Genomic DNA, 24,590 nt, shown 5'->3' on the forward strand with positions numbered 1-24,590 from the left:
AGATGGGGTTTCCCCATGTTGGCCAGACTGGCCTTGAACTCTGATCTCAGGTGATTCATCCACCTCAGCCTCCCAAAGTGCTGGGATTATAGGCATGAGCTACCTTGACTGGCCCCTGTTCAGTGTATATCACTAATTGTGTTTTTATCTATATAAGTTTGATTTAGGTCTTTTAAAAATTTCTCCCTGTGTCTCTACTTAGCTTTGTGAACACAGTTGTAATAACTGTTTTAATGTCTTTCTCTGCTAGTTCTAAGATCTTCTAATAACTTCCCGGTTCTCGGTGTTTTTGATTGGTCGATTGATGCTCCTTGTTGTGGATTGTGCTTTCCTGCCTCTTTGCATGGCTGCCAATTTTTGGTTGGATGCCCAACATTGTGAATTTTACTTTGCTGGATGCTAGACATTTTTGTGTTCACAGAGATCTTGTTGAGTTTTGCTCTGAGGTTAGTTGAGTTACATGTAGATGGTTTACTCTTTTGGGTATTGCTTTATAATGAGTACTCTACCTAATGAACCAGAAAGTTCGGGTTTTCCAGTCTGCCTGCTGAGAACGGTGACTGTGTCTAGCCCTGTGTGAGCGCCGAGAGCGCCGCTCCCTCTGATCCTTTCCCATGCTTCCCTCTGTGGCCTCAGGGAGTTTTGTCACACACACAGTTCTGCTGAGTACTCGAGGGGGACCTTCCCCGATCTCCAAGGCTCTCTCTGTCTTGTTCTCTCTTCTCTGGTGCTCTGTCCTATAAACTGTGGCTATCTTGGTCTCCTTAGATTCTCAGCACCTCTTCAATTCAGAGGGTTGCCTGTCCCTCCTCCTTGTGCCACAGCCTAGGAACTCTCTTAAAGAAGTGAGGTGGGGCAGCTTTGGGGCTCACTTTGTCTCTCGTCTCCCAGGGATCACTGTCCTTCATGGCTGATGGCCAGTGTCTTGAGGACTCTGGATTTTGTCTGTTTTGTTTTTTGGTTGGCTTTGTTTGTTTCAAACAGGAGGGTAAACCCAGTTCCTCACTCTCATTGTGCTCAGTACTGGAAGTCTCGCTCTGTTATATTGGATATTAGTATTTGTAGCAGAGCCCTGGTTCCCTGGTACTTGGGGAGCTCTTGAAAGGCCAGAAACAGCATGCTTTCTCACCTTTTCCAGGGCTTCCGTTTCTGGTGCACACAAAGCATTCCATACACATTTGTTAAAGTTCTTTGTTAGACAAATAGTGATTCACAGGCTCTATTTGTAATTTTTTCAGTAAGCATGTATTAGATATCTGCTGGGAGCTAGTAGAAACAAAAAGTGACATGTGACAAATTCAATTCTGACAAGAACAGCCTTAAACATTTAGAATATAATTTGAGTAAATCAGAATTTTAAAAATGTGTGGCCCTTGAATATTTGAAACCAACAAGAATCTATTGCTTATTAGTAGAGGATATTTTGTTGAACAAGTGGAGAGAGAGGCATTTTCAGTCTAACTGGTGTTGGCTTTTAGCAGCTGTTGGAAACCGGTTCATGATTAGCCAGGCAGTGGTGAAACAGGCTGTGCATTCTGAATGCCTAGATTGGTGGCACTCTTCGAGTTAGCATCTTCTTCTTTCTTCTTTTTTTTGAGATGGACTTTCACTCTTGTTGCCCAGGTAACAACTCCAGTGCAATGGTGCCATCTCGGCTCACTGCAACCTTTGCCTCCCTGGTTCAAGCAATTCTCCTGCCTCAGCCTCCCAAGTAGCTGGGATTACAGGTGTGCGCCACCATGCCTGACTAATTTTGTGTTTTTAGTAGAGATGGGGTTTCACTATATTGGTCAGACTGGTCTTGAACTCCTGACCTCAAGTGATCCACCTGCCTCGACCTCCCAAAATGCTGGGATTACAGGTGTGAACCACTGCTCCCAGCCCCTTCTTGATTCTTGTAAAGGACATTGGGTGCTGTACATCTTGTTATAGATGTTGATAAAAATTCTTGTGAGAATAGTAACGTTAAGGTAGTTGTTTGGTCATTTTTGCCTATCACTATAAGATAATTCTAGGACTGATTTGTGGTAAATCACACATTGCTGTATCATAGTTGTGTTCACTGAACATATTCAGGGGCTCTACAGATGCAGGGCTCTTAGCTGCTTTGCGCACTTCTGAATTCCTGCCCTGAGAACAGGACTGGATACCTAGTAGACGATAGGTATTTGATAACAGTTTAATGAATTAATGAGTGAATGAACAGATACGTAGGTATGTGAAAGAATGGTTGTAATGTATGTAACTTGGATTTCAAGACTTACTGACTCTGTTCAAATAAGAAATGGAAAACTTTCCTCTGATTTTGCTCTACTATTTACACTCTTTAAATGGAAGTTATCTTGTACCTTTGATTTCTGTCTAGGATTCGTACAATAATGGGTCATCTCTGAGTCACTTACGTCTCACTGTTCTTTCCACAGTGTGTTGAGGAGATCCTAGGATACCTGAAATCCTGCTTTAGTCGAGAACCAATGATGGCAACTGTTTGTGTTCAACAAGTAAGAGCTTCATTCTTTTCCTATTCTGTTAAGACTTTCAGGTATGACGACAAAATGCTGCTACTCCTTAAGAAGCAGGTGCTGGTGGTGTAATCAGCTGGGAGGATTGTGGGGTCCAGCATAGCACTTTTCGGCTCATTCCATGATTGAGCCAAGAGGCCGACCTTCCCGTCATTCCCCAGGAGGACGAGGTCTGTCATTGTGGAGAGCAAAGGACATCGGAAGCTCCCCTGCATCCTCACTCGTTAACTTCAGTCCCTCGGGGTTTTTGTTTAGCGTGCTCAATCTCATTTAGAATCGCAAGGAAACCCAAAGCTCTTATTTAAGGTACAAATAGCACTTCATACAATATCTCGCTGAGGTAATAATAGTGATTCACAGGAAGAATTTCACTTTGTGAATCTTTGCTAACGTATCCAGTTATTTACAGATGGATTTGATATTTGTGTGGGAGATTCTTAAAGTGTTGTTCATGCCACGTTGTTTGTGCTTCAATTTTTTCACTATAGTTGTTGAAGACTCTCTTTGGGACAAACTTGGCCTCCCAGTTTGACGGCTTATCATCCAACCCCAGCAAGTCACAAGGCCGAGCACAGCGCCTTGGCTCCTCCAGTGTGAGGCCAGGCTTGTACCACTACTGCTTCATGGCCCCGTACACCCACTTCACCCAGGCCCTCGCTGACGCCAGCCTGAGGAACATGGTGCAGGCGGAGCAGGAGCACGACACCTCGGGGTAACAGTTGTGGCAAGAATGCTGTCGTTGGTGGAAGCACAAAAGAGCAAGCAGGAAATACTTTGTAAAAGAATAAAAACGAAAAATGTTAGCCAACATCTTCTAATAGTCTGCTGTATTCAAAGAACTCTAGGAAATATGGTTGATGCAAAGATGATTTAAGGCATAGCCCGGCCTTTCAAGAAGTGTGTGGCCAGTGAGTGAGATGGGCTTGGGACTTACACATCTCAGAGGTGGGGGTAGAGGAGGAGGAACACTGAGTGGGCTGAGAAGCAGCCAGCTTTCATTGCCAAAGTGTGTCAGCAGACCAGAAGGCAGTTCATAATGTCCCCACCCGTTCAAAGCACAGGCCCTGTAGAGTGGTGTGGCATGTGTTGGTGGCACTTTTGAGGCCTGTAACAAGGATGAAAGAACAGCTTCATTGCAGCACAGTAGTGCTGGTATTCAGAGGTGTATGAAGGTCATAGAAGCATCTTGGATATATTACCTTGTGTTTTGTCAACTTTATGACTAGAAATCTCTTTTTACCTAAATTTATGTTTGTGTCTTTAATGCCTGGAATACAGGACTTCTTAAATTGCCATAAGTATCAACAGGTATTTGAGTTACTAATCTGTATAGTAGCAATAATAGAATCCCTTATTTTTCCTTTTATAAATGTAATGATTAAATAGCTACAATTGAAACACTAGAGTCAGGAGTCAAGGAAAATACCCATGTTCCAGGCTGTATGTTAGTGATGTACTTACTGTGTATTCCAGTTTCAGGAATAAGTCTGTTTCAATGCTTTCTGTAACCATTTGGGGTATTAATAAGCATGTGAGTGTATGCATGTTTGGGTTAATTTCATATATGTTTCTTAGAAAGGATATCATTGATGTAAATATTTTCAAGGCTTGTCCTCCAAAAAAATCCTGTGATTTCTTCTAAATTACTGATCTTTTAAATGACCTTCACCTTTCTGTCAAGTCTCACTTAAGACTGGGCTGAGTAGTCAGTTTCCTGTAGCAGTAAAAAGCTCAGACTTGAGTAGCCTTCCACAGGTGACGAGACTTGATGGCTGTCAGGCAGCTGTAAACTGTAAATAGAGTGGCATTATCTCGAGAGGGTGATGCTGCCACACTGAGTGGCCTTTCAAGTTGTTTCTCAGTCTGACATGTTCTGATCATGTGAATGTGAAATTGGTTTGAACAGGAGTATATCTGAGTGCAGAGGAGATTATTTAAAGATATTCTCATTGTCTGCTTCCCTTCTATTCCCATTTGGCAGATGGTTTGATGTCCTCCAGAAAGTGTCTACCCAGTTGAAGACAAACCTCACAAGTGTCACAAAGAACCGTGCAGATAAGGTAAATGGTGCCGTTTGTGGCGTGTGAACTCAGGCGTGTCAGTGCTAGAGATGAAACTGGAGCTGAGACTTCCCAGGTATTTTGCTTGAAGCTTTTGGTTGAAGGCTCACTTATGGATTCTTTCTTTCTTTCTTTTGTTTTTTTATAGAATGCTATTCATAATCACATTCGTTTGTTTGAACCTCTTGTTATAAAAGCTTTAAAACAGTACACGACAACAACATCTGTGCAGTTACAGAAGCAGGTTTTAGATTTGCTGGCGCAGCTGGTTCAGTTACGGGTTAATTACTGTCTTCTGGATTCAGATCAGGTTTGTCGCTTTTAATCTTTCATCCATCATACCTGTACCTAATTTAGTACAAATTACCCTGAAAGACACTGAAATCTACTTTAAAGAAATGTGAACTGTGTTTCCCCACCCCCCATCAATTGCTGCTGCTTATGTTTTTCATGCACTTAGCTAGTACAAGGCCTGGGGCATAGCCAGCCTCAGCAAGTCGGCATCCTTGCCCCAGCTCCCTGGACTCAACGCTAACCTGGGGTTGGCTGTTAGGGATTTCCAAAGGTTTGTCCCATCCACTCGCCTCCCCTCCAAAATAAGTTTGAATTTAAATTGTGAGATTTAATTAAGATTTATTGTTTGGGGAACATTTTTGCAAAATCTAGAGAGTTAGTTTAAATGGATTATCAATTATGACTATAATTGATCATCTGCAGTTTCAGGCTATCTAACAGGTTAGCTTACCTCTTTAAAAAGGAATGGAATTTAGCCGGACAGTAACTGAGACCCACGCTCCTGGAGTCCATGTGGGAGCTGTGTGGCTCTGCACAAGCATTTGCACTCTTCCCCTCTTGGCTGCATTGCCTTCCTCCTGCAGTTGCTGTGGGCACTAGATTCTGGCTGGTCATGTCCCTTCATGATGCACAGTTTCCTCAAGATTCGTGCCAGTTAAATCACTGCCTTTTCATCGTCAAAATTTAACTGTCATTTTTGACCCATGATCTTGGGCTACTTCCTTATGTGGGGTAGGAATATTTTTGAGATAGAAATATTACACTTCTCTGTTTCCTTCTAGACATAAATCTGTTAATTCTGTCAGTACTGTTACTCATCTGAAAGGGTCTGTTTCCCTAGGAGAACTGAGGGCACGTGGTCAACACTGATTTCCCACCATGGGTATTGAGGTGGGGTCTGCTTTTTTTTGTTTTGTCTTTTTTTTTTTTGAGATGGAGTCTTGCTCTGTCGCCCAGGCTGGAGTGCAGTAGTGCCATCTCAGCTCACTGCAACCTCCACCTCCCGGGTTCACGCCATTCTCCTGCCTCAGCCTCCCAAGTAGCTGGGACTACAGGCACCCACCACTTCGCCTGGCTTATTTTTTGTAGAGACCAGGTTTCACCATGTTAGCCAGGATGGTCTCTATCTCCTGACCTCATGATCCACCTGCCTCGGCCTCCCAAAGTGCTAGGATTACAGGCGTGAGCCACCGTGCCCAGCCTGGGGTCTGCTTTTAATGAAAGAGGCATCAAGGGGTGGGCTTTGCCTTGGCCTGATGCTTTGAACCTTTGTTCACAAAACCTATCTGAAGAAAATCCGTCTCAATGGGCCATTGCTCTCCTCGGGAAACATGCATTGGGAACTTCTTTTAGTTTCCTTTGACACTAGGAGGCTTGCCTTGGGAGAAGCCCTGGTCTATGGCTATGGGCAAGCAGAGGCTGAGAGGAGCAGGCTCTCAGTGGGGCGGGGTACCCTAAGGGAAGCCAGAACCCTGATTTGTTCCATTCTAGTGAGAACAAAGACTGCAGTCTACCTTTTCTTCAGAATTTCCCAGTTCTAACTGGGCATGGTGGCACACCTCTGTAGTCCCAGTTACTGAGGAGGCTGAGGCGGGAGGATCACTTGAGTCCAGGAGTTTGAGTCCAGCCTGCGCAACATGGCAAGGACTGTCTCTAAAATAATAGTAATAATCATAATTTCTAGTTCTGGCTGGGCACAGTGGCTCATGCCTGTAATCCCAGCACTTTGAGAGGCCGAGGCAGGTAAATCATTTGAGCTCAGGAGTTTGAGAACAGCCTGGCCAACATGATTAAACCCCATCTTTACTAAACGTACAAAAATATTAGCTGGGTGTGGTGGCAGGTGCCTGTAATCCCAGTTACTTGGGAGGCTGAGGCAGGAGAATCACTTGAACCCGGGAGACGGAGGTTGCAGTCAGCTGAGATTGTGCCACTGTCCTCCAGCCTGGGCAAGACAGAGCGAGACTGTGTCTCAAAATAATAACAACAACCTGTGATTCTGACTCATCATGGGTAGGAACTGATTTTCTCATGTGGTAGTTACAGACTATGGTCTCCTTGGGCCTGTCTTTAGTAGGGAAAAAAGGCAACTCCCCACTGTAACATAAAATAGGTGGACTTGAATTTTATCAAATTTGATAAAAAGAGTTTTATCAAATTCTTTCTTTAGTCGTTCTACTGGAGCTTTTTCTTCAATGTAGAATACTCTTTGTTGCTTTATTATATTTGTCTGCAATCTCCATGTGATACTTCCATGTTGAGGGAGGACAGCCTCGAGACTCCCCTGTGCAGCCCGCGGCCCTGCAGGCATGTGGAATTCATCTTTGGCCTGTGCTTTCTTCTGGGTCCCGGTGCCCCTGCCTGCGAGGCTCATGTCCAGCTGCCCCTTTGTGGTGGTGTGAGGTCATTCCTGCTGTGAGCGCTCTGGTTTCATGTTTGTTCCGATTGCCTTTCATCAACCGATCCCCTTCCTCCCAGTTCTTAAGATTCAATACAGTGACAGTTTTATGAACAAGAATAGAACTAGAACAGACAAGCCATTGAACTCTATGCTGATAATGATTTACCGAGCACCTGCTGTATGTTTGCATTCCGCGCAGAGGCTCTGAGAAAGCCGGGCCATGTGCTCCATGTTTTATCGGTGGAAGCTCCTCATCAGGTTGGGAAAGCTGACAGCTGCGTAGAATACCAGTGTGACACAAAGCTGGCTCCCGTGCGGCCCTTGCGTGTTGCCTCTCAGATGGTGGGAGGAAGAAGGTCGACTCCTTTGGGGATCTTATTACCAAACCAGTTTCAGGGAATCTGCTACCCTGTCTGCCATTAATGGGAACAGATGAGTCCCCAAGGTGTACTTTTGGGTATTGTCTGATGTCGCTTGGAATTTATTACTTGTTTTTCCAATGAGGTTTCGCCTCAGTGTGTAGTAAAGTTGAGGGGATTCCTGAATGTGTTCTACAGTTATCTAGGCTGATTTCAGAATAGAGTTATGCTTATAGTCCAATTTATCAGCTGTCAAGAAATTCATTTAAAATTTGTGCAGATAAGCAGGAGGAAAAGAAACCTGGTTTTTACGTTTTAATCCTATTATTGATGTAAAATTTTACTTTCCTTCCCGTAGGTGTTTATTGGCTTTGTATTGAAACAGTTCGAATACATTGAAGTGGGCCAGTTCAGGTAATAGCATTTTGTTATTTTAGAGTTTTTTCTCCTTCTTGTGTACTTACATGTAATTTAGGTTATTAAGATGAATGTTTAAACTACTGTTAGGCATTTTTGCTGTTTCCTTTAAATGGAAATCTGATTAACATGCTGTGCATTTTTGCTTCTCTTAAAAATTAATGTATATCTCAAGACTTGTTTGGAAGTAGTTATATATCTGAAAATTCCATATGTTGTCAGTTTTCATTGCACATTTCAAAGCATTTAATTATGTTGACAGATGGCGGAATGAAATCTTGTGGTGGAGCACTAGTTTTTAAATCTTCTTAGAGAAAGTTTTTATATAAGGTTGTCTTTAGTAATTATTATGCACTTGTATTCTCTGCAGCTTTTTCTTGCTAGATGTTGAGGTTTTAATACCTCTTGCTAGTCCATTACACGTTTATAATTATTGAAAGTTAAAATTCTTTAGTACCTGAAATACTTAATAAATACTGTAGTTAGGAAAACTTAGTGCGGAAGGAAAGTGTCCCCAGATTCCCTGGGGTCTGGAAACATAGTGTTTGTTCTAATCACGTGACACCTCCACTGTGTTTTGGGGCAAGTTACTTTTTCTCTTTTGAGTTTCAATTTCTACAAGAGCAAAGGGGCAGAGGAGAGCTAGGAAGATTGTAGCTGCTGTGCCTCTGTGCCGTCAGGTGCCTTCTACCTGCTCCCTCCGAACCTTTACACCTGTCCCGGCTCTGCACAAGGGCACAGATGGGATGCACTGTGGCAGGGATGGGGTTAGAGTAGATCACTGACACCTGTTAGCTTAATGTGCCCTCATGAATTATTTTATGTTGCTTATAATGATATGTATCTTAATTTTAAAAGAAAGGTCTAAATGGATGTTTTTGTTTCTAGGGAATCAGAGGCAATCATTCCAAACATCTTTTTCTTCTTGGTATTACTATCTTATGAACGCTATCATTCAAAACAGATCATTGGAATTCCTAAAATCATTCAGCTCTGTGATGGCATCATGGCCAGTGGAAGGAAGGCTGTGACACACGGTAATGGGACACATCTTTCACTGTCGTCTTCAGTGTCACGATGTGCTTGGCAGTGTTCGTTTTCATACACCCACTTTCAACTTTGTCAGTGGCGGCCGTGTGCTTCTCAGGCTCTGCGTATGTGTCTGTGTGTCTGTGTATGTGAATGTACTGGTTAGAGACGTTTCAAAAGAGAAGAGAGCATATTCTTTACTCTCAGCAATTTGTAATCTTCTCAGGGAAAAAAAATTCAAGAAACAGTAAGATAGCCTAAGGTACAGATAGATTCTGAATATAAAGTTCCTGTTCATTCACACGAAACACTAAAAGTTCTTCACCTGATCTTAGCCAAAAGGCCAAGAAGTGATGAAACACTAAAAATTCTTCAATTGAACTTGCCGTGAATTAAATTTTGATCTCTGATCCAGGTGGTATTGGAGATACCGTTTGACTTGGGTTCAGGGCTTTCTGTTTTGCCTGATGATTTTATTGGAGCTTAAATAAAGACAGGGCTCCAGGAGACGGCCAGCTGTGCAAGCCCCCAGCCTGTGGAAGGAGCTAGCCTGGTTTTATGAACGAGCTGTAAATCTTTCTTTGAGCTTTTTGAACTGGTCTTCCAGTGTTGCCCTATTGACCCCTCCCTGACTCCTTTGCTGGAATCCGTAGGCTTTTGAACTTTGACAGGGACACATCCTAAGACCCTTGCAAAGCCCTAGATGTGAGAATGGCACTACTACATAGAGTCTTTTCCACTCAGCATGTGTGCAGAAGAGCGCCAACCATACTGTGTGGTGAGGCAGGGCCTTGGCTGACCTCTCAGTCAAGGCCTTAGCTTTATAGAGCTAAGCCAGTTAGTCTTTGCCATGGCTTCACAAAGGCTTCAGCTTCACACTGCCAAAGTATAGATTATTAAAGGCATAGGTGTTTGGTTTCCTGGACTTGGAGGGTCTTTGGACAGAAAATCAGTAGGCAGCCAAACCCAGTACTTTGCGCTGGGAAGCTTGGTCGTCTGTGAGAGGGTCAGAGAGGATACCCATGCGTGCGCCACCGAAGGGTCAGTGAGTCTCAGGGCTCTGCGTGCATGTCTCAGGGCTGGAGAGAGTGTGTCACTGAGAGGTCAGAGTGTTTGTGCGTGTGTGTCAAAGAGGGTTGCAGTGTGCCCTTCACTGAGGGGTCAGAGGGTGCCTCGCGCACGCGTGTGTGTGTGTGTGTGTGTGTATGTCACTGGGGGTCAGTGAGTGTTCTTGTGTGTGCATGTCACTGAGGGGTCAGAGTGTGCCTCTGTGTGTGTGTATGCTCCTGTGTGTGTACGTGTCACTGAGGGGTCAGTGTTCCTGTGTGCGCGTGACACTGAGGGGCAGAGTGTGCCTCTGTGTGTGTGTGTGTGTGCTCCTGTGTGTGTGTATGTACTTGTCACTGAGGGGTCAGTGTTCCTGTGTGCGCGTGACACTGAGAGGCAGAGTGTGCCTCTGTGTGTGTGTGTGTGTGCTCCTGTGTGTGTGTACGTGTCACTGAGGGGTCAGTGTTCCTGTGTGCGCATGACACTGAGGGGCAGAGTGTACCTGTGTGCCAATGAAAGGCATTTCTTGTTTTTTTTATATGTGGTCATAGTAGACCAATTAATTTATTTTGACTCCTGTTTTAGACCAAAATAAGACCTGGGGGAAATTCCCTTATCTATCTAATGAGAGAGTCAGTTTAATTAAAAAAGCATAATAATCCAGTGGCTTTGACTAAATGTATTATGTGGAAGTTTTTATTGTCTTTTCAGATGAATCAAATAGATTATTCTCGAGACCAGGAATGGTGCTGTTTTGGTTATTTGGAAAGTTTTATCATTTTCAAATTGACTTTTGAATTTGAGTCACCTTTTTTCAGAAGTGGTGTTAAATTACAGGAGCCCTAGGTTTTTTTTCTTTATTTAGAAGCCATCACAAAATGATCAGTGTTCAGAGGAAAAGCTTTGATCTTCCACAATGGTATAATGATTGATAACCTTAATTCATCTCTTACCATAAACCAAGTATGTGTAAGGGTTTTCTTTATTTCTTGATATCATTTTGTAGATGTTGAGAGCAGTTTTCCAAATGTAATTTCCATGAAATGCCTGATGAGGGTACCTTTTTGTCCCCACAGCCATACCGGCTCTGCAGCCCATAGTCCATGACCTCTTTGTATTGAGAGGAACAAATAAAGCTGATGCAGGAAAAGAGCTTGAAACCCAAAAAGAAGTGGTGGTATCAATGTTACTGAGACTCATCCAGTACCATCAGGTAAGAGGAATGTGTGTTGGAACTGTCGTGGATACTTTATTGACCCGTACAGATGGAAGGAAGTGCCATGTGGTAACACTCACTGTTAACCGTGCTACTTTGAACTAGGTTTGAGCTTTCTGAGGCCTGGGGAGATGCTGAGGCAGCGGCAGGTGCAGGGGGAGGTGGGGGCGGGGGACAGGCGCGGTGGTAGGAGGTATCATTGGTGTTTATCCTTCCTTTTTTTTTTTTTTTGAGATGGAGTCTCACTCCATCGCCCAGGCTGGAGTGCGGTGGCATGATCTTGGCTCACTGTAAGCTCCACCTCCCGGGTTTAAGCGATTCTCCTGCCTCCACCTCCCGAGTAGCTGGGATTACAGACATGCACCACCATGCCCAGCTAATTTTTTTTTTTTTGTATTTTTAGTAGAGATGGGGTTTCACCATGATGGCCAATCTGGTTTCAAACTCCTGACCTCAAGTGATCCGCCTGCCTCGGCCTCCCAAAGTGCTGGGATTACAGGCGTGAGCCACACCGTGCCCAGCCTGGTGTTTATCTTTAAAGTGGGTACAGCCACAGGGGTTCACCTGACTCCTGGTCTGAGAGTCACAAGATCATTCAAGATAGTGAGGCCCTCTTTTCCAAAACGAGGACCAAAATTCAGTTGACAGTGTTGGTCAAGATGGTAGAAACCTAAAAGGATAGAAATCTCAACTCTGAAATAAAAACTTTATTTGCATATTTATTTAGCACTATTTTGACATAGGGCTAAGGTCTTTTTCTTTGAGCTAGTTTCCGGTTTTGTTTTCTTAAGGTGGCATAAGAATTCAAAGACATTTTGAGGAAAACTGAGTGCAGAAACTCTCTTTTTTAATGACTTCTCTTTTCTTTCAGCTTGTACTGTTGTGTAGCCCTCGCTTATTTTGTCAATTCTTTTTAGCTGTTTGTCTTTGAATCTTTATGAAGCCATAGCTTTTCTCATAAGAAGCAGCACTTTCTTTGTTCATTCATATTTTAATTAACTCCTGTAGTATTTAATTAAATACTTAATGCCTAATTAAATCACATAATTGCAATGCAAAAGTACATGTATCATAAAGAGGTCTGAAAATGAGCAACTGGCAAGCAGGTGGCTGCAGGCAGAGCTGGCTGGGTGGGTGGGTGTCCTGGAGAAGAGCTCATCAGCTGCATGTTCAGTGAGCTCTGGATATCTCTGTGTAAAAATGATCACTAATAAACTTGTGCTCAACTGTGCATACTTCCGGAAAGTAGATGCTGTTCAGTAGATTGCTCTGCAGAGAACACAGAATTGAAGTGAATTTCCACAAAGACGGTGAGCCGCCTGCAGAATAGTTTAGTCAAGGCTGTGTTTGAATTTTGCCAAAGATTAATATACATTTGATTTTCATGTTGTGCCTTTTCTCTGATTGTGAAATATTATAAATTCTATCCAAATAACAATGATGGCAAGTCCTCCTGAGCAAAGTGTGCAGCTTGCATGTGTCCTAGAGGAACTCGTGTTTCGTTCTGATTCCCCTGCATTTCTCATGTCATAGAGTGGGGATTGCATCCGTGTCCCCCTGTCCTCGTTGGGATCACATCTGTTTGGATCCTAGAGTCTTCAAGCTGAGCTGGGACAAGTGTAACAGATGGACACATGGGGGTGGAAAGGCGCCTCTTGGCAGCAGACTTTCTAATTGTGCGCACTCTTATAGGTGTTGGAGATGTTCATTCTTGTCCTGCAGCAGTGCCACAAGGAGAATGAAGACAAGTGGAAGCGACTGTCTCGACAGATAGCTGACATCATCCTCCCAATGTTAGCCAAACAGCAGGTTTGTCCCCGCAGCCTTGGCTCGTTGTTGCATAGTGATGGTAGCTTAAGGTCCTTGTGAAAGGTGGGTGGCTGGAATCAGCTCTTCCTTCAATCCTAATCTGTGCTTTGATAGCAGTTCTCCATGCTAGTCATGGGGCAGCTGACTTCATTTCTCCTCATAATGCCATCTCAGGTTGGTATTGCCCACCTACTTTACAGGGGGAACTCATGACTCAGAGAGGTTATGGAGGCGATCAGGCAGCACACAGCTTTAGAGTGCTGGGGTGAGGGCGGGCCAAGTCTGACTCTAAAGCCCGAACCCTTACCTCCTATACTGCCTCCTACATTCTGGTCAACGCAGTGTTTTATTTGGTGGTTACATTTTTGTTTTTGTTACCTTACTACTTGTAATTTAGCAGTTTTCCTTTCCTTTCCTTTCCCTTCCTTTCCTTTTTCATTTCCTTTCCTTTTTCCTTCTTTCTTTCCTTTCTGACAGGGTCTCGCTCTGTCACTCAGGCTAGAGTGCAGTCGTGTAATCTCACTGCAACTTCCGCCTCCCAGGTTCAAGCAATTCTCCCACCTCAGTCTCCCGAGTAGCAAGGACCACAGGTGTGCACCACTGCGCCTGGCTAGTTTTTTGTATTTTTAGTAGAGGCGAGGTCTTGCTGTGTTGCCCAGGCTGGTTTTAGACTCCTGGGTGCAAGTGATCCACCAACCTTGGCCTCCCAAAGTGCTGGCATTACAGGTGTGAGCCACCTTGCCTGGCCTATTCATCACTAATCAGAATTTCTATAATCAAATGACATGAATCGTTGTTTCCACAAATGCAGTGGAAGGAAATGGCCTGGCAGTACCAATTTTGGAAGCAACATGCCCCCAGTCAGGCACAGGACACTGTGCCCCCAGTGTAGCAGCATCTCTATCTCACAGAGAAGGTGGTGCGTCCTCCTCAAGGCAGCTCCGCCAGAAAATCTCATGAGCGGCCTGGCATGGCTTGAGGTTGCCTTTTAAATGGACTCAGCAAATACATGTTTGTTCATCTTGATTATACACAATAAACAACTACACTGTATAGTACAAGTAGTCCGTGGTTTTTTGCATTTGATTTAAACCAGAGGCATGTGATATTGATGGTTACTGCCTTCATGACTGCACCCCCATCCTGATTTCATAATGGAATGTTATCCTGAGACCAGTTAGACAATGGAACAGGGATCTTGGCTTCTGGTGAGACTGACAGCAGTTTTAGTGTGGTCAGGGTCTCCCTGCCTACAGATGGTGTTAGAATGGTGCTCTGGAAGCTTTATTCCATTATCTTCTGTGCATAATCTGAGTAGAGTGGAGATTGAAGGCCTGAATGCATAGTAAATATCTGACTTAATTTCTGCCGCAATGGAAATTGTGCGATAAAACATTTATGAAATGCGTAGCACAGCCCCGGCCAGGTAGCTCAGCACAGGTGCGTGTTGCATTCAGAAGTAGTGCTAGATACTATCCTGTTACTGGCAGTACATACATCAGTGATCAGAGCAGATTCAAGAAAGACCCCCCGCCTTCTTGGAGTGAAGGTTTTGTTGGGATGGGGGTGAGGGGACAGACAATAGAAAAACCAGTGAGTGAAGTCTCTACCGTGGCAGCTGATCAGGAACGCTGTGCAGAAGAATCCCGGAGGGAAGAGAGTTAGGTGGTTTCGGCGGTGGAGTGGCATCGTTCAGTTGGTGATGAGAAACGTTGTGGTGATCTGGTGACATTTGAGTGAATTTGCAGAAAGGAAAGATACAAGCCTAGGAGATACCTGGGGGAGGAGCCTTCCAAGCAGAGCAAACAGCTGCAAAGGCCCTGGGGGGAACGTGCTGTTAGGGTACAAGCAATGGGGGTGGAGGAGTGGGGCAGCCATGTGGAGGGAAGGGAGGGAGGCCTGGTGGGGTGAGGCCAGCATGGAGGAGCCTTGAGAGGGTTTGCCCTGATGTGGTGTTTAGCAGGATCATTCTTTTTTTTTTTTTTGAGACGGAGTCTCGCTCTGTCACCCAGGCTGGACTGCAGTGGCCGGATCTCAGCTCACTGCAAGCTCCGCCTCCCGGGTTCACGCCATTCTCCGGCCTCAGCCTCCCGAGTAGCTGGGACTACAGGCGCCCGCCACCTCGCCCGGCTAGTTTTTTGTATTTCTTAATAGAGACGGGGTTTCACCGTGTTAGCCAGGATGGTCTCGATCTCCTGACCTCGTGATCCGCCCGTCTCGGCCTCCCAAAGTGCTGGGATTACAGCCTTGAGCCACCGCGCCCGGCCAGCAGGATCATTCTTACTCCTGAGTTGAGAGTAGTCTTGAGGGGGAGGTGAGAGCAGAGCAGAGCCACCCGAATGAGGCCCAGTGGTGAAGTGGAATGGCCCAAGTGGGCATCCCTTGGCAGCGTGAAAACAGAAACAGCAAGGTTTGCTGTTGACTTAGATGTGGGATGTGAGAGAGAGCAGGGCATTGGGGGTGATTTCAGGGTGAGGACAGGGTGGCTGTGGACGAGGTAGGGCAGACACTGGGGGCAGCAGGAGGTCAGAGATTGTCTGGATGTAGCAATTGAGACCCCATAGGTGCCTAATGAGGCGAGGCCAGCATCAGGTGTATGAGCCCAGAGTTGTCGAGAGACTGTGGGGCAGGGGGTCAGCATCTGAGATGTCCACTCACAGTGGACGCAGCCTGGCTGGAGAGGAGGAGGAACTTGAATACCGAGCCTGCTGAGTCCCAGTTCCAAGGTCAGGGAGGTGAGGGGAGCCAGTGCTGGGGCAGGGGGAGTAGGCAGGTGTGGGGTTCCTAAAGCCAAGATTTTTTTAAAGGCATTTTGTGCAGGAGGGTGACATCTGCTGTGAGCACCCTGGGAACTTGGCACAGGTTTGGCAGCACCGAGAGCACTGATGAGTGCTTTTGGAGGAGCAAAGGGAGCCAAACCCTAATGGGAGTGTGTTCCTGAAAGGACAGGAGAGAGACTTGGAAAAAGGTTTTACTTGAAGAAGGAGCAGAGCAATAAGGCGGTAGCCAGAGGAGGAGAGGAGTCGGCAGGGGGTTAAGTTGGCAGAAATGAGGGCCTGTTTCCACCCTGAGGACAGAAGCAAACAGGGAGGATCGGTTCCTGATACAGGAGAAACAAATCTCTGTCGTGTTCACAGACACGGGTTAGGATTGGCTGCATGGATGACAGAGCACTGTGGGTTCTCCCAGAGTTGCTGGGGGGAGGCAGAGTTGGTGGGCACAGGTGAGGGTCCAGGGTGCAGGAATCCTGGAGCTCAGAAGGTCCATTGTTCCCTTCTCGTAAGATGTGGCCAGTGTTGTGAGCTTCACATCTGTGCCTTGAAAAACACCACATCTCTTTGCAGAATTGTTTGCTATGTGTATACACGCTCAGTCGAAACAAATATTGGAAACAGTCAGTGCCTACCATCAATCAGGAATGGTTGAACACACTGTGGTATAAGCTTAGACTATTTTAGCTTGGGTAATTTTGCATGATTAAAAATGTTCTGGCCAGGTGCAGTGGCTCATGCCTGTAATCACAGCACTTTGAGAGGCCAAGACAGGCAGATTGCTTGAGCTCAGGAGTTTGAGACCAGCCTGGGCAACATGGTGAAACCCTGTCTCTACTAGAAATACAAAAACTAGCTGGGTGTGGTGGTGTGCACCTGTAGTCCCAGCTAACTCAGGAGGCTGAAGTAGGAGGATCACTTGAGCCCATGAGTGTGTCATTGCACTCCTGGGGGACAGAGCGAGACTCTGTGAGAAAGAGAGAGAGAGAGAGAGGAGATAGAGGGAGAGAGGAGAGAGAGGGAGAGGGAGAGGGGAAGGAGAGAGGGAGGGAGGGAGGAAGGAAGGAAGGAAGGAAGGAAGGAAGGAAGGAAGGAAGGAAGGAAGGAAGGAAGGAAGGAAATGAAAGAAATGGAAGGAAGGAAGGGGAGGGAGGAAGGAAGTTCAGCCAGTTGCCTTGGGAGTTCTCCATTGCACTGGTAAGTGAGAAAAGCAAAGATGTTTATGGTTTTTCAAAAGCAACTAAAACAAAACCTGTGTGTGTGAGGGGGCAAGGATATGGCTATAGGAACATGGGGGAGATTAAGAAAGGGATATACACGACTTAGCATTTGTTACAACTGTTGGGGGAGGGATGGAGTGCGGAAAAAGAAAAAAAAGAAAAAGAGTGTGCATACCATCCCGTGTATGTGTTTACAAAGGGACGCTTGGAAGACTGGTCCCCAAAATGTTGGTAATGATTTATCAGGGTGCTGCAGTTCTAGTTGATTTTTTTTCACACTTTTGTATATTTGAGTCTTTCACAGAAAGCATTTATTATTTATGTAATAAAAATCTAAATGAAAAGATTTCCGTTATGGGAAAAATATAGCTGATACAGTGTTGTTCCAAAAATGTTTGCTTGGTTCACCACTGAACTTAAAATGCTTTTAAATGAGGGAACGCGATGATGAGATGATTATGACAATTTGCCCTGGAGGTACATAGCTGATGTATAGGAAGCTGATGTTTCTTTTGGCTTATGTAGAAATGTTTGTGGTGTCTAATTTCACAGATGCACATTGACTCTCATGAAGCCCTTGGAGTGTTAAATACATTATTTGAGATTTTGGCCCCTTCCTCCCTCCGTCCGGTGGACATGCTTTTACGGAGTATGTTCGTCACTCCAAACACGATGGTGAGTCTCTCGCCTGACTCAGCAGATGAATCTAGAGGGCTTGTTCAAGCACTGATTACTGGGACCACCCCCAGAATGTCTGAGTCAGTCAGTTTGGGTGGAGCTTGAGAGTTTCCTTTTTTTTTTTTTTTTTTTGCGGGGCAGGGGATGGAGTCTCGCTGTGTTGCCCAGGCTGGAGTGCAGTGGTGCGGTCTCGGCTCACTGCAAGCTCCACCTCCAGGGTTCACACCATTCTCCTGCCTCAGCTTCCCAAGTAGCTGGGAGTACAGATGCCCGCCACCATGCCCAGCTAATTTTTTGTATTTTTAGTAGAGACGGGGTTTTACCATGTTAACCAGGATGGTCTTGATCTCCTGACCTCGTGATCCGCCCACCTTGGCCTCCCAAAGTGCTGGGATTACAGGTGTGAGCCACTGCACCCAGCCTGTTTTTTTTTTTTTTTTGGAGACAGAGTCTTGCTCTGTCGCCCAGGCTGGAGTATAGTGGTGCGATCTCGGCTCACTGCAGCCTCCGCCTCCTGTATTTAAGCGATTCTCCTGCCTCAGCCTCCTGAGTAGCTGGGACTACAGGCGCGTGCCACTGTGCCTGGCTAATTTTTTGTAGAGACGAGGTTTCACCATGTTAGCCAGGATGGTCTCAATCTCCTGACCTTGTGATCCGCCCGTCTCAGCCTCCCAGAGTTTACAGGTGGATTACAGGTGGCTCCCACACCGAGCCAAGAGTTTGCATTTTTAACAAATTCCCAGGTGAAACTAATGCTGCTTTTCTGGGACCACACTTTGAGACTCAGTGATAGAAAGATTTATTGGTAGGATAGTGAAATAGGAGTAATTTTTTTTTCTACAAAATTGGCAATTGGGGGAAATTTAATCTTCCTTTTTTCTTTAGCTATGACTTATGTATTCTGTTTATTTTAGGCATCTGTGAGCACTGTTCAACTGTGGATATCAGGAATTCTGGCCATTTTGAGGGTTCTGATTTCCCAGTCAACTGAAGATATTGTTCTTTCTCGTATTCAGGAGCTCTCTTTCTCTCCATATTTAATCTCCTGTCCAGTAATTAATAGGCTAAGAGATGGGGACAGTAATTCAGCACTAGAAGAACACAGTGAAGGGAAACAAATAAAGAATTTGCCAGAAGAAACGTTTTCAAGGTATGCTTTCTATCTGAGCCTGTAACTAACCCATGCCTTTTGGGAAGTCACTTGGTGTTTCATGATCAGTTAAGTCTGGAATAACACCTGGTCTCGCTTCAGTTCTGAGCTGGGTAAAGAAGTCTGTATCAGTGTAATTTTCTAATCCGTCCTGCCTTATCTGTGGCTCCTGTTTCATACCTCTCTTGAGGTTCTGTCATGTTCTGTCTCTTGTCCTCAGTAGAGATGCTATAGCAGTGGCTTGCTCAGGTAGGGCAGGGCAGTGGGGTGGCTGTTCTGGGGGCAGGCAGTAGGCGTGCATTGCCTTCAGGGAAGTTAAAACCCAAGAGAAGCCACAGAAAGTGAATCTTACATTCTCACCATGTGCCGGCAGTTTTACACGCTGTCAGTAATAAAATACTTCTCCCTGCAAGGCAGACTGCCTCCAGTAAATACCTGTAGTATCCAATCCTGTCTTCCCTCATAAATTGTTGGGAAGCTCCCTCAGGACAGTGATCAGGCACTCATAAATGCTTGCTGCCTAGATGGGTCCCTCTCCACCTCTGCTGGATTCTGAGCGTTCACTGAGTTAGAGCTGCTGCTGCAAATGTGCTACTTCTGGCTGAGTGGCTGTGACTTCATGCAGCCGTCATTTGGTTTGTCGTCAGTGAAGATGCCCTGTGTTGTTGATGGAGATAAGCCCAGTAAGCCTGCTGGGCACCTTTTTGTTTGCAGGTTCAGCAGGCAGCCCGTGGCTTTCCCTCTGTTGCATTGAAGCAGCTGGCTAAAACTGATGGTACATTAAATTCCTATGACGGATGATCAGCTTGTATTTGTGTAATGGTGTACAGTTTACAAAGCTTAAAAAAATACTACCTGCCATTTCATCCTCAGCGAGGAAGGTGATACACAGAGAGAAAAAGTGACTATATCCAAGGCGATGGTGTTACGCGTTTCACTTTAACGGTTTAATGTACTTTACTTCTATTTTTACTTTATATTTACCACATATATTTTCATATATACTTGGCATAAGTGCTTTATAGTAGTCACCTAATTCACTGTCACCCTTTTTGTTTCTTGGAAGGTTTCTATTACAACTGGTGGGTATTCTTTTAGAAGACATTGTTACAAAACAGCTGAAGGTGGAAATGAGTGAGCAGCAACATACTTTCTATTGCCAAGAACTAGGCACTCTGCTAATGTGTCTGATCCACATCTTCAAGTCTGGTAGGTAAATCACATTAGTCTTCCTCGAGTATCTCAATTCCCCATTCTGCACTGTACACTCTTAGAGTGTAGGAGCTATGCTGCCCGGTAGAAACTCTGCCTTGCCCAGCGTGCCAGTTGAAAATGTTTGTTGCTATAAGAGTCAGCCTGATCCATATGACCCAGCAGTTCTACTCTTGGGTATATACCCAAAAGAATGGAACGCAGGGTGGTGAAGAGATGTTTGCATGCCAGCGTTCATAGCAGCGTTATTCACAGCAGCTAAAATGTGGAAGCAACTGAAGTGTCCATTGATGGACGAATGGATAAGCAAAATCTGGTGTATACTTAGAGTGGAATATTATTGAACCTTAATATTCAATAACCTTAAAGGACATTCTGACACGTGCTACAACATGGGTGACCCCTAAGGACATTATGCTAAATGAAATAAGCCAGTCACAAAAGGACAAATACTATGTGATTCCTCTTATATGAGGGACCTGGAGTACTTAATTCATAGATACAGAAAGTAGAGTGGTGGTTGCCAGGGGCTGCAGGGGAGGGGAGTTATTTTTACAAGATGAAAAGAGTTATTCTAGAAATGAATGGTGGTGATGGTTGTATAACCGTGTGAATGTATTTAATGCTACTGAACTCTACAGTTAAAAATAGTTCAGATGAGCCAGGTGTAATGGCTCATGCCTGTAATCCAAGCACTTTGAGAGGCCAAGGCAGGAGGACTGCTTGAGCCAAGGAGTTTGAGACCAGCCTCAGCAACATGGCAAGACCCCATCTGTACAAGCAGACTAGCCAGGGATAGTGGTGTGCCTGTGGTCCCAGCTACTCAGGAGACTGAGGCTGGTGGACCGCTTGAGCTCAGGAGGTCAAGGCTCTAGTGAGGTATGTTCATGCCTCTGCACTCCAGCCTCGACTACAGAGTAAGACCCTGCCTCAAAAAAACAAAGCAAGACAAGACCCAAAAATGGTTAAGACGGGCCAATCACAATGGCTTACGCCTGTAATCCCAGCACTTCGGGGGGTCAAGGTGGAAGGATCACTTGAAGCCAGGAGCTTGAAACCAGCCTGAGCAACATAGCGAGACCCCCTAGCTCTACAAAGAAAATAAAAAACTAGCTAGGTATGGTAGGCACATGCCTGTAGTCCCAGCTACTTGGGAGGCCGAGTCGGGATGATCGCTTGAGCTTGAGACCAGCCTGGAAAACATAGCAAGAGACCCCATCGCCACAAAAATAAAAAAAATAAAAAAATTAGCCAGGGGTAGTGACATGAGCCTGAGCCCAGGAGGTCAAGCTGTAGTGAGCCACGATCGTGCCACTGCACTCCAACCTGGGCGAGAGATCAAGACCATGTCTCTAAAGAAAGAAAATTATAAGGACAGTGAACCCAAGAAAGTCATAAGACGCCAGCTGTGCAGCAAGCATAGAAAGCAACCAGTCCAAATTAGGACAGTGTGGTTTCCAAGAAGAACGATCATTTGTCATGACAATGCTTTGCTTTAAATAAATGAGTAAATAGCTAGAAGACTAGTTCTAGGGGATAGGCACATCTTTCTTCTCTCAACAAGAAAAAAGAAAGGCAATTCTAATCTCTAGGAAAAGCAAATAGCATTAAGTCATGGTCCAAATATGAGGCAAACCAAAATATGGCTTGATTTTTCAGCAGTTGATCTGTTGGAAGCCCTTGATATTAAAAAGGTTCTCCTTTAAGCAGCTTAGGGGTCATGATCAAAGACCCATAGAGAGAGGTGCCATCCTTTTAGGATCCTTGGCTCTCTTGGGAACTATATTCACGTAGTCATAATGTAAGTATTTCTTGAGCTTTCATTTTTGGAGTCAATATGTGACTGAAACGCTGAAGACTTACTGACTTAATTATGGTTTCAGAACAGAATGAAAATGTCTTCAATTCTGATGAATATAAAAGGAAAACTAACCAAGTTAATTTGGCAAGTAGATGGTAGAGGTAGGGGTGGGAATGGAAGGGGCACTACAATCCTTACCTAGCATTGTTGGAGTTACATGATTACATCATCTGAAGTTGACAGACCAAAATATAGAGACTTAAAAGGTATCCAGATAAAGCTAAACATGTAACTCAGATTGTTAGGAGGTAGTATAAATGAGCCAAATCTCCTCTTTATTACCGTAGAGTTAATGGGTAATGTCTAAAGTTGTCTGAAGTCTGTAAATCATGACAAATTATGATGTGGTGATTGTATTCAACAGTCTTTCAGTTGCAGGGATAAAACCCCAATTTAAACTAGAGTAAGAGAAAGAATTTGTTGGTTTGAGCTCCTGGAAAGTGCAGGCAAGGGTAGTTGGTAGGACTGCATCTAGTGTTATAATTCTGTGGTCTGCATTGTATATTTATGCATATCAGCTCTGCTTTCTTCTCTTAATTTGTATGCTTTTTAAATTTTATTTTAAAGATAGGGTCTCACTTTGTCGCCTATGCTGAAGTGCAGTGGTGTGAAGTGCAGTGGTGTGAAGTGCAGTGGTGTGAAGTGCAGTGCGAGGCTCGCTCTAGCCTCGAACTCCTGGGCTCTAGAGTTCTTCCTGCCTCAGCCTTCTAAGGAGCTGAGACAGTAGGCGTGCACCACCATGGCTGGATAGGTTTTAAAATTCTTTTGTAGAAATGGAGGCCTTGTTATGTTGCCCAGGCTGGTCTTTAACTCCTAGCTTCAGGCGATCCTCCTGCCTCTGCTTCCCAAAATGCTGAGGTTATAGGTGTGAGCCACCGCGCCCAGTCTCATCTCTGCTTCCTGTCTTAGCCCCTCAAGTAGGCATGTGATTGGCCTTGCATGAGTCATATGGGTGACCATAAACCCCTGAATGCTCTGGTCCACCTGGGCCAAATGGGAGACTGGACAGCATTCCATTGATGAGGAGGTGGGGCTCGTCTCCGGGAGTAAGGGAGAGGAGCGCATGCAGTAACTGATGGTCTGCTGCACGGGATAGCAGCGCATCAGTTAGAATTTTGAAGGTAACTACCAGAACTGAAAACAGAAAAGATAACAAGTAGTTGCCTTAAAAAGGGATGGGGCAGGGTGCTTTTGTGATCAGAAACTCCTTTCTCTTACTGGATTTTTGTACACATTTTGCGGACATACCCTTAGAGTAAAGATAATTAGCATTTTCAGCCTTGGTCCATTTGAGGAGTGGCCTGCCTCCATGCTAGCAGGCTCTGAGTCTGCTAGATTCAGTTGAGCATCCTGGCTCTTGCCTGCATGGAACTTACAGTCAGTGAGTCAGTATCACAAGTCTTAATATTTCCTATGAAGGAAAACAATAGTGCAGTGACAGACAAAATGGGTGGGCAGGCAGAGGCAGGATTTCCGAGGGGGAGAAGTAGCTAGCTTTTTGCAGAGAAATGTTCCGGCACCCGAGAGAGCAGCTGAGAGTGCAGGCAGGCAGGAGGCGAGTGGGGCCTGGCCGCACAGCGCCACAGAGTCCCAGAGAAAGGGGCCTCTTCATGGCCACTGCATTCAGCTGCTGTCACCCTCCACACAAGCCATGGCCAAAATTTAATTTTGATAATGGACTCTAGTTTTTGAGCCTTACTTGCTATTATTGAAAGAATTTTCTTGTTTCTTTTTGAAGATCTTCAGATTATGCTTCATTGACCACTGTAATAAGGTTAAAGTTGAGAAAATATGCCTTGTTAATGAATGATAGGTCAATTTTAGTATATTGGTCATTTTAATATTTTGCCACCAGTTGGTTTGAATCTGATGCCAGGAGGAGAGAGCCTCATTTCTTTTTTTTTTTTTCTTTTGAGACGGAGTCTCGCTCTGTCGCCCAGGCTGGAGTGCAGTGGCCGGATCTCAGCTCACTGCAAGCTCCGCCTCCCGGGTTCACGCCATTCTCCTGCCTCAGCCTCCCGCGTAGCTGGGACTACAGGCGCCCGCCACCTTGCCCGGCTAGTTTTTTGTATTTTTTTAGTAGAGACAGGGTTTCACCGTGTTCGCCAGGATGGTCTCAATCTCCTGACCTCGTGATCCGCCCGTCTCGACCTCCCAAAGTGCTGGGATTACAGGTTTGAGCCACCGCGCCCAGCCGAGATAGCCTCATTTCTAAGGACTAGTCTTGCCTTCGTGGGATAAGGGTGGTGTGTTCTGTGTCCTTCTACATGTCCGAGCGATCTCTGCAGCTCAGAGGTGTTCACTGTCTTCTTGTGCTGATTTCCTCTTCTTCCATCTCAAAATTGAGACAAAATACTTTTACTATTGAAGTGTTGTCCAGTAGAACTTCCAGCAGAGACGGGATGTCTGCACTGTCTAATTTAGTTGCCTTTAGCCACGTGTGGTGTTCCATACCTGAAATGTGGCTGGTCTGACTGGGTAGCTTAATTTATAATTTTATTTAATTTTAATTAAGTTTAAACAGCTCTGTGTGGATAGTGGCTC

At 45.1% G+C, this 24,590-nt stretch overlaps 1 protein-coding gene across 1 annotated transcript in view; it reads left to right on the plus strand.

Moving 5' to 3' along the window:
• HTT (huntingtin) overlaps window positions 1-24,590 on the plus strand; it is a 165,105-nt gene that overhangs the window by 89,434 nt on the left and 51,081 nt on the right. The window contains exons 30-40 of the mRNA XM_025385370.1: window positions 2,424-2,501; window positions 3,011-3,234; window positions 4,504-4,582; window positions 4,731-4,892; window positions 7,995-8,050; window positions 8,942-9,090; window positions 11,206-11,342; window positions 13,038-13,154; window positions 17,698-17,820; window positions 18,738-18,973; window positions 20,040-20,182. Of these exons, the coding sequence (XP_025241155.1) occupies window positions 2,424-2,501; window positions 3,011-3,234; window positions 4,504-4,582; window positions 4,731-4,892; window positions 7,995-8,050; window positions 8,942-9,090; window positions 11,206-11,342; window positions 13,038-13,154; window positions 17,698-17,820; window positions 18,738-18,973; window positions 20,040-20,182 (1,504 nt within the window). The remainder of the gene's footprint in view (window positions 1-2,423; window positions 2,502-3,010; window positions 3,235-4,503; window positions 4,583-4,730; window positions 4,893-7,994; window positions 8,051-8,941; window positions 9,091-11,205; window positions 11,343-13,037; window positions 13,155-17,697; window positions 17,821-18,737; window positions 18,974-20,039; window positions 20,183-24,590) is intronic.

This window comes from Theropithecus gelada, chromosome 5, assembly GCF_003255815.1.
Source record: "Theropithecus gelada isolate Dixy chromosome 5, Tgel_1.0, whole genome shotgun sequence".
Lineage (NCBI taxonomy): Eukaryota > Metazoa > Chordata > Mammalia > Primates > Cercopithecidae > Theropithecus > Theropithecus gelada.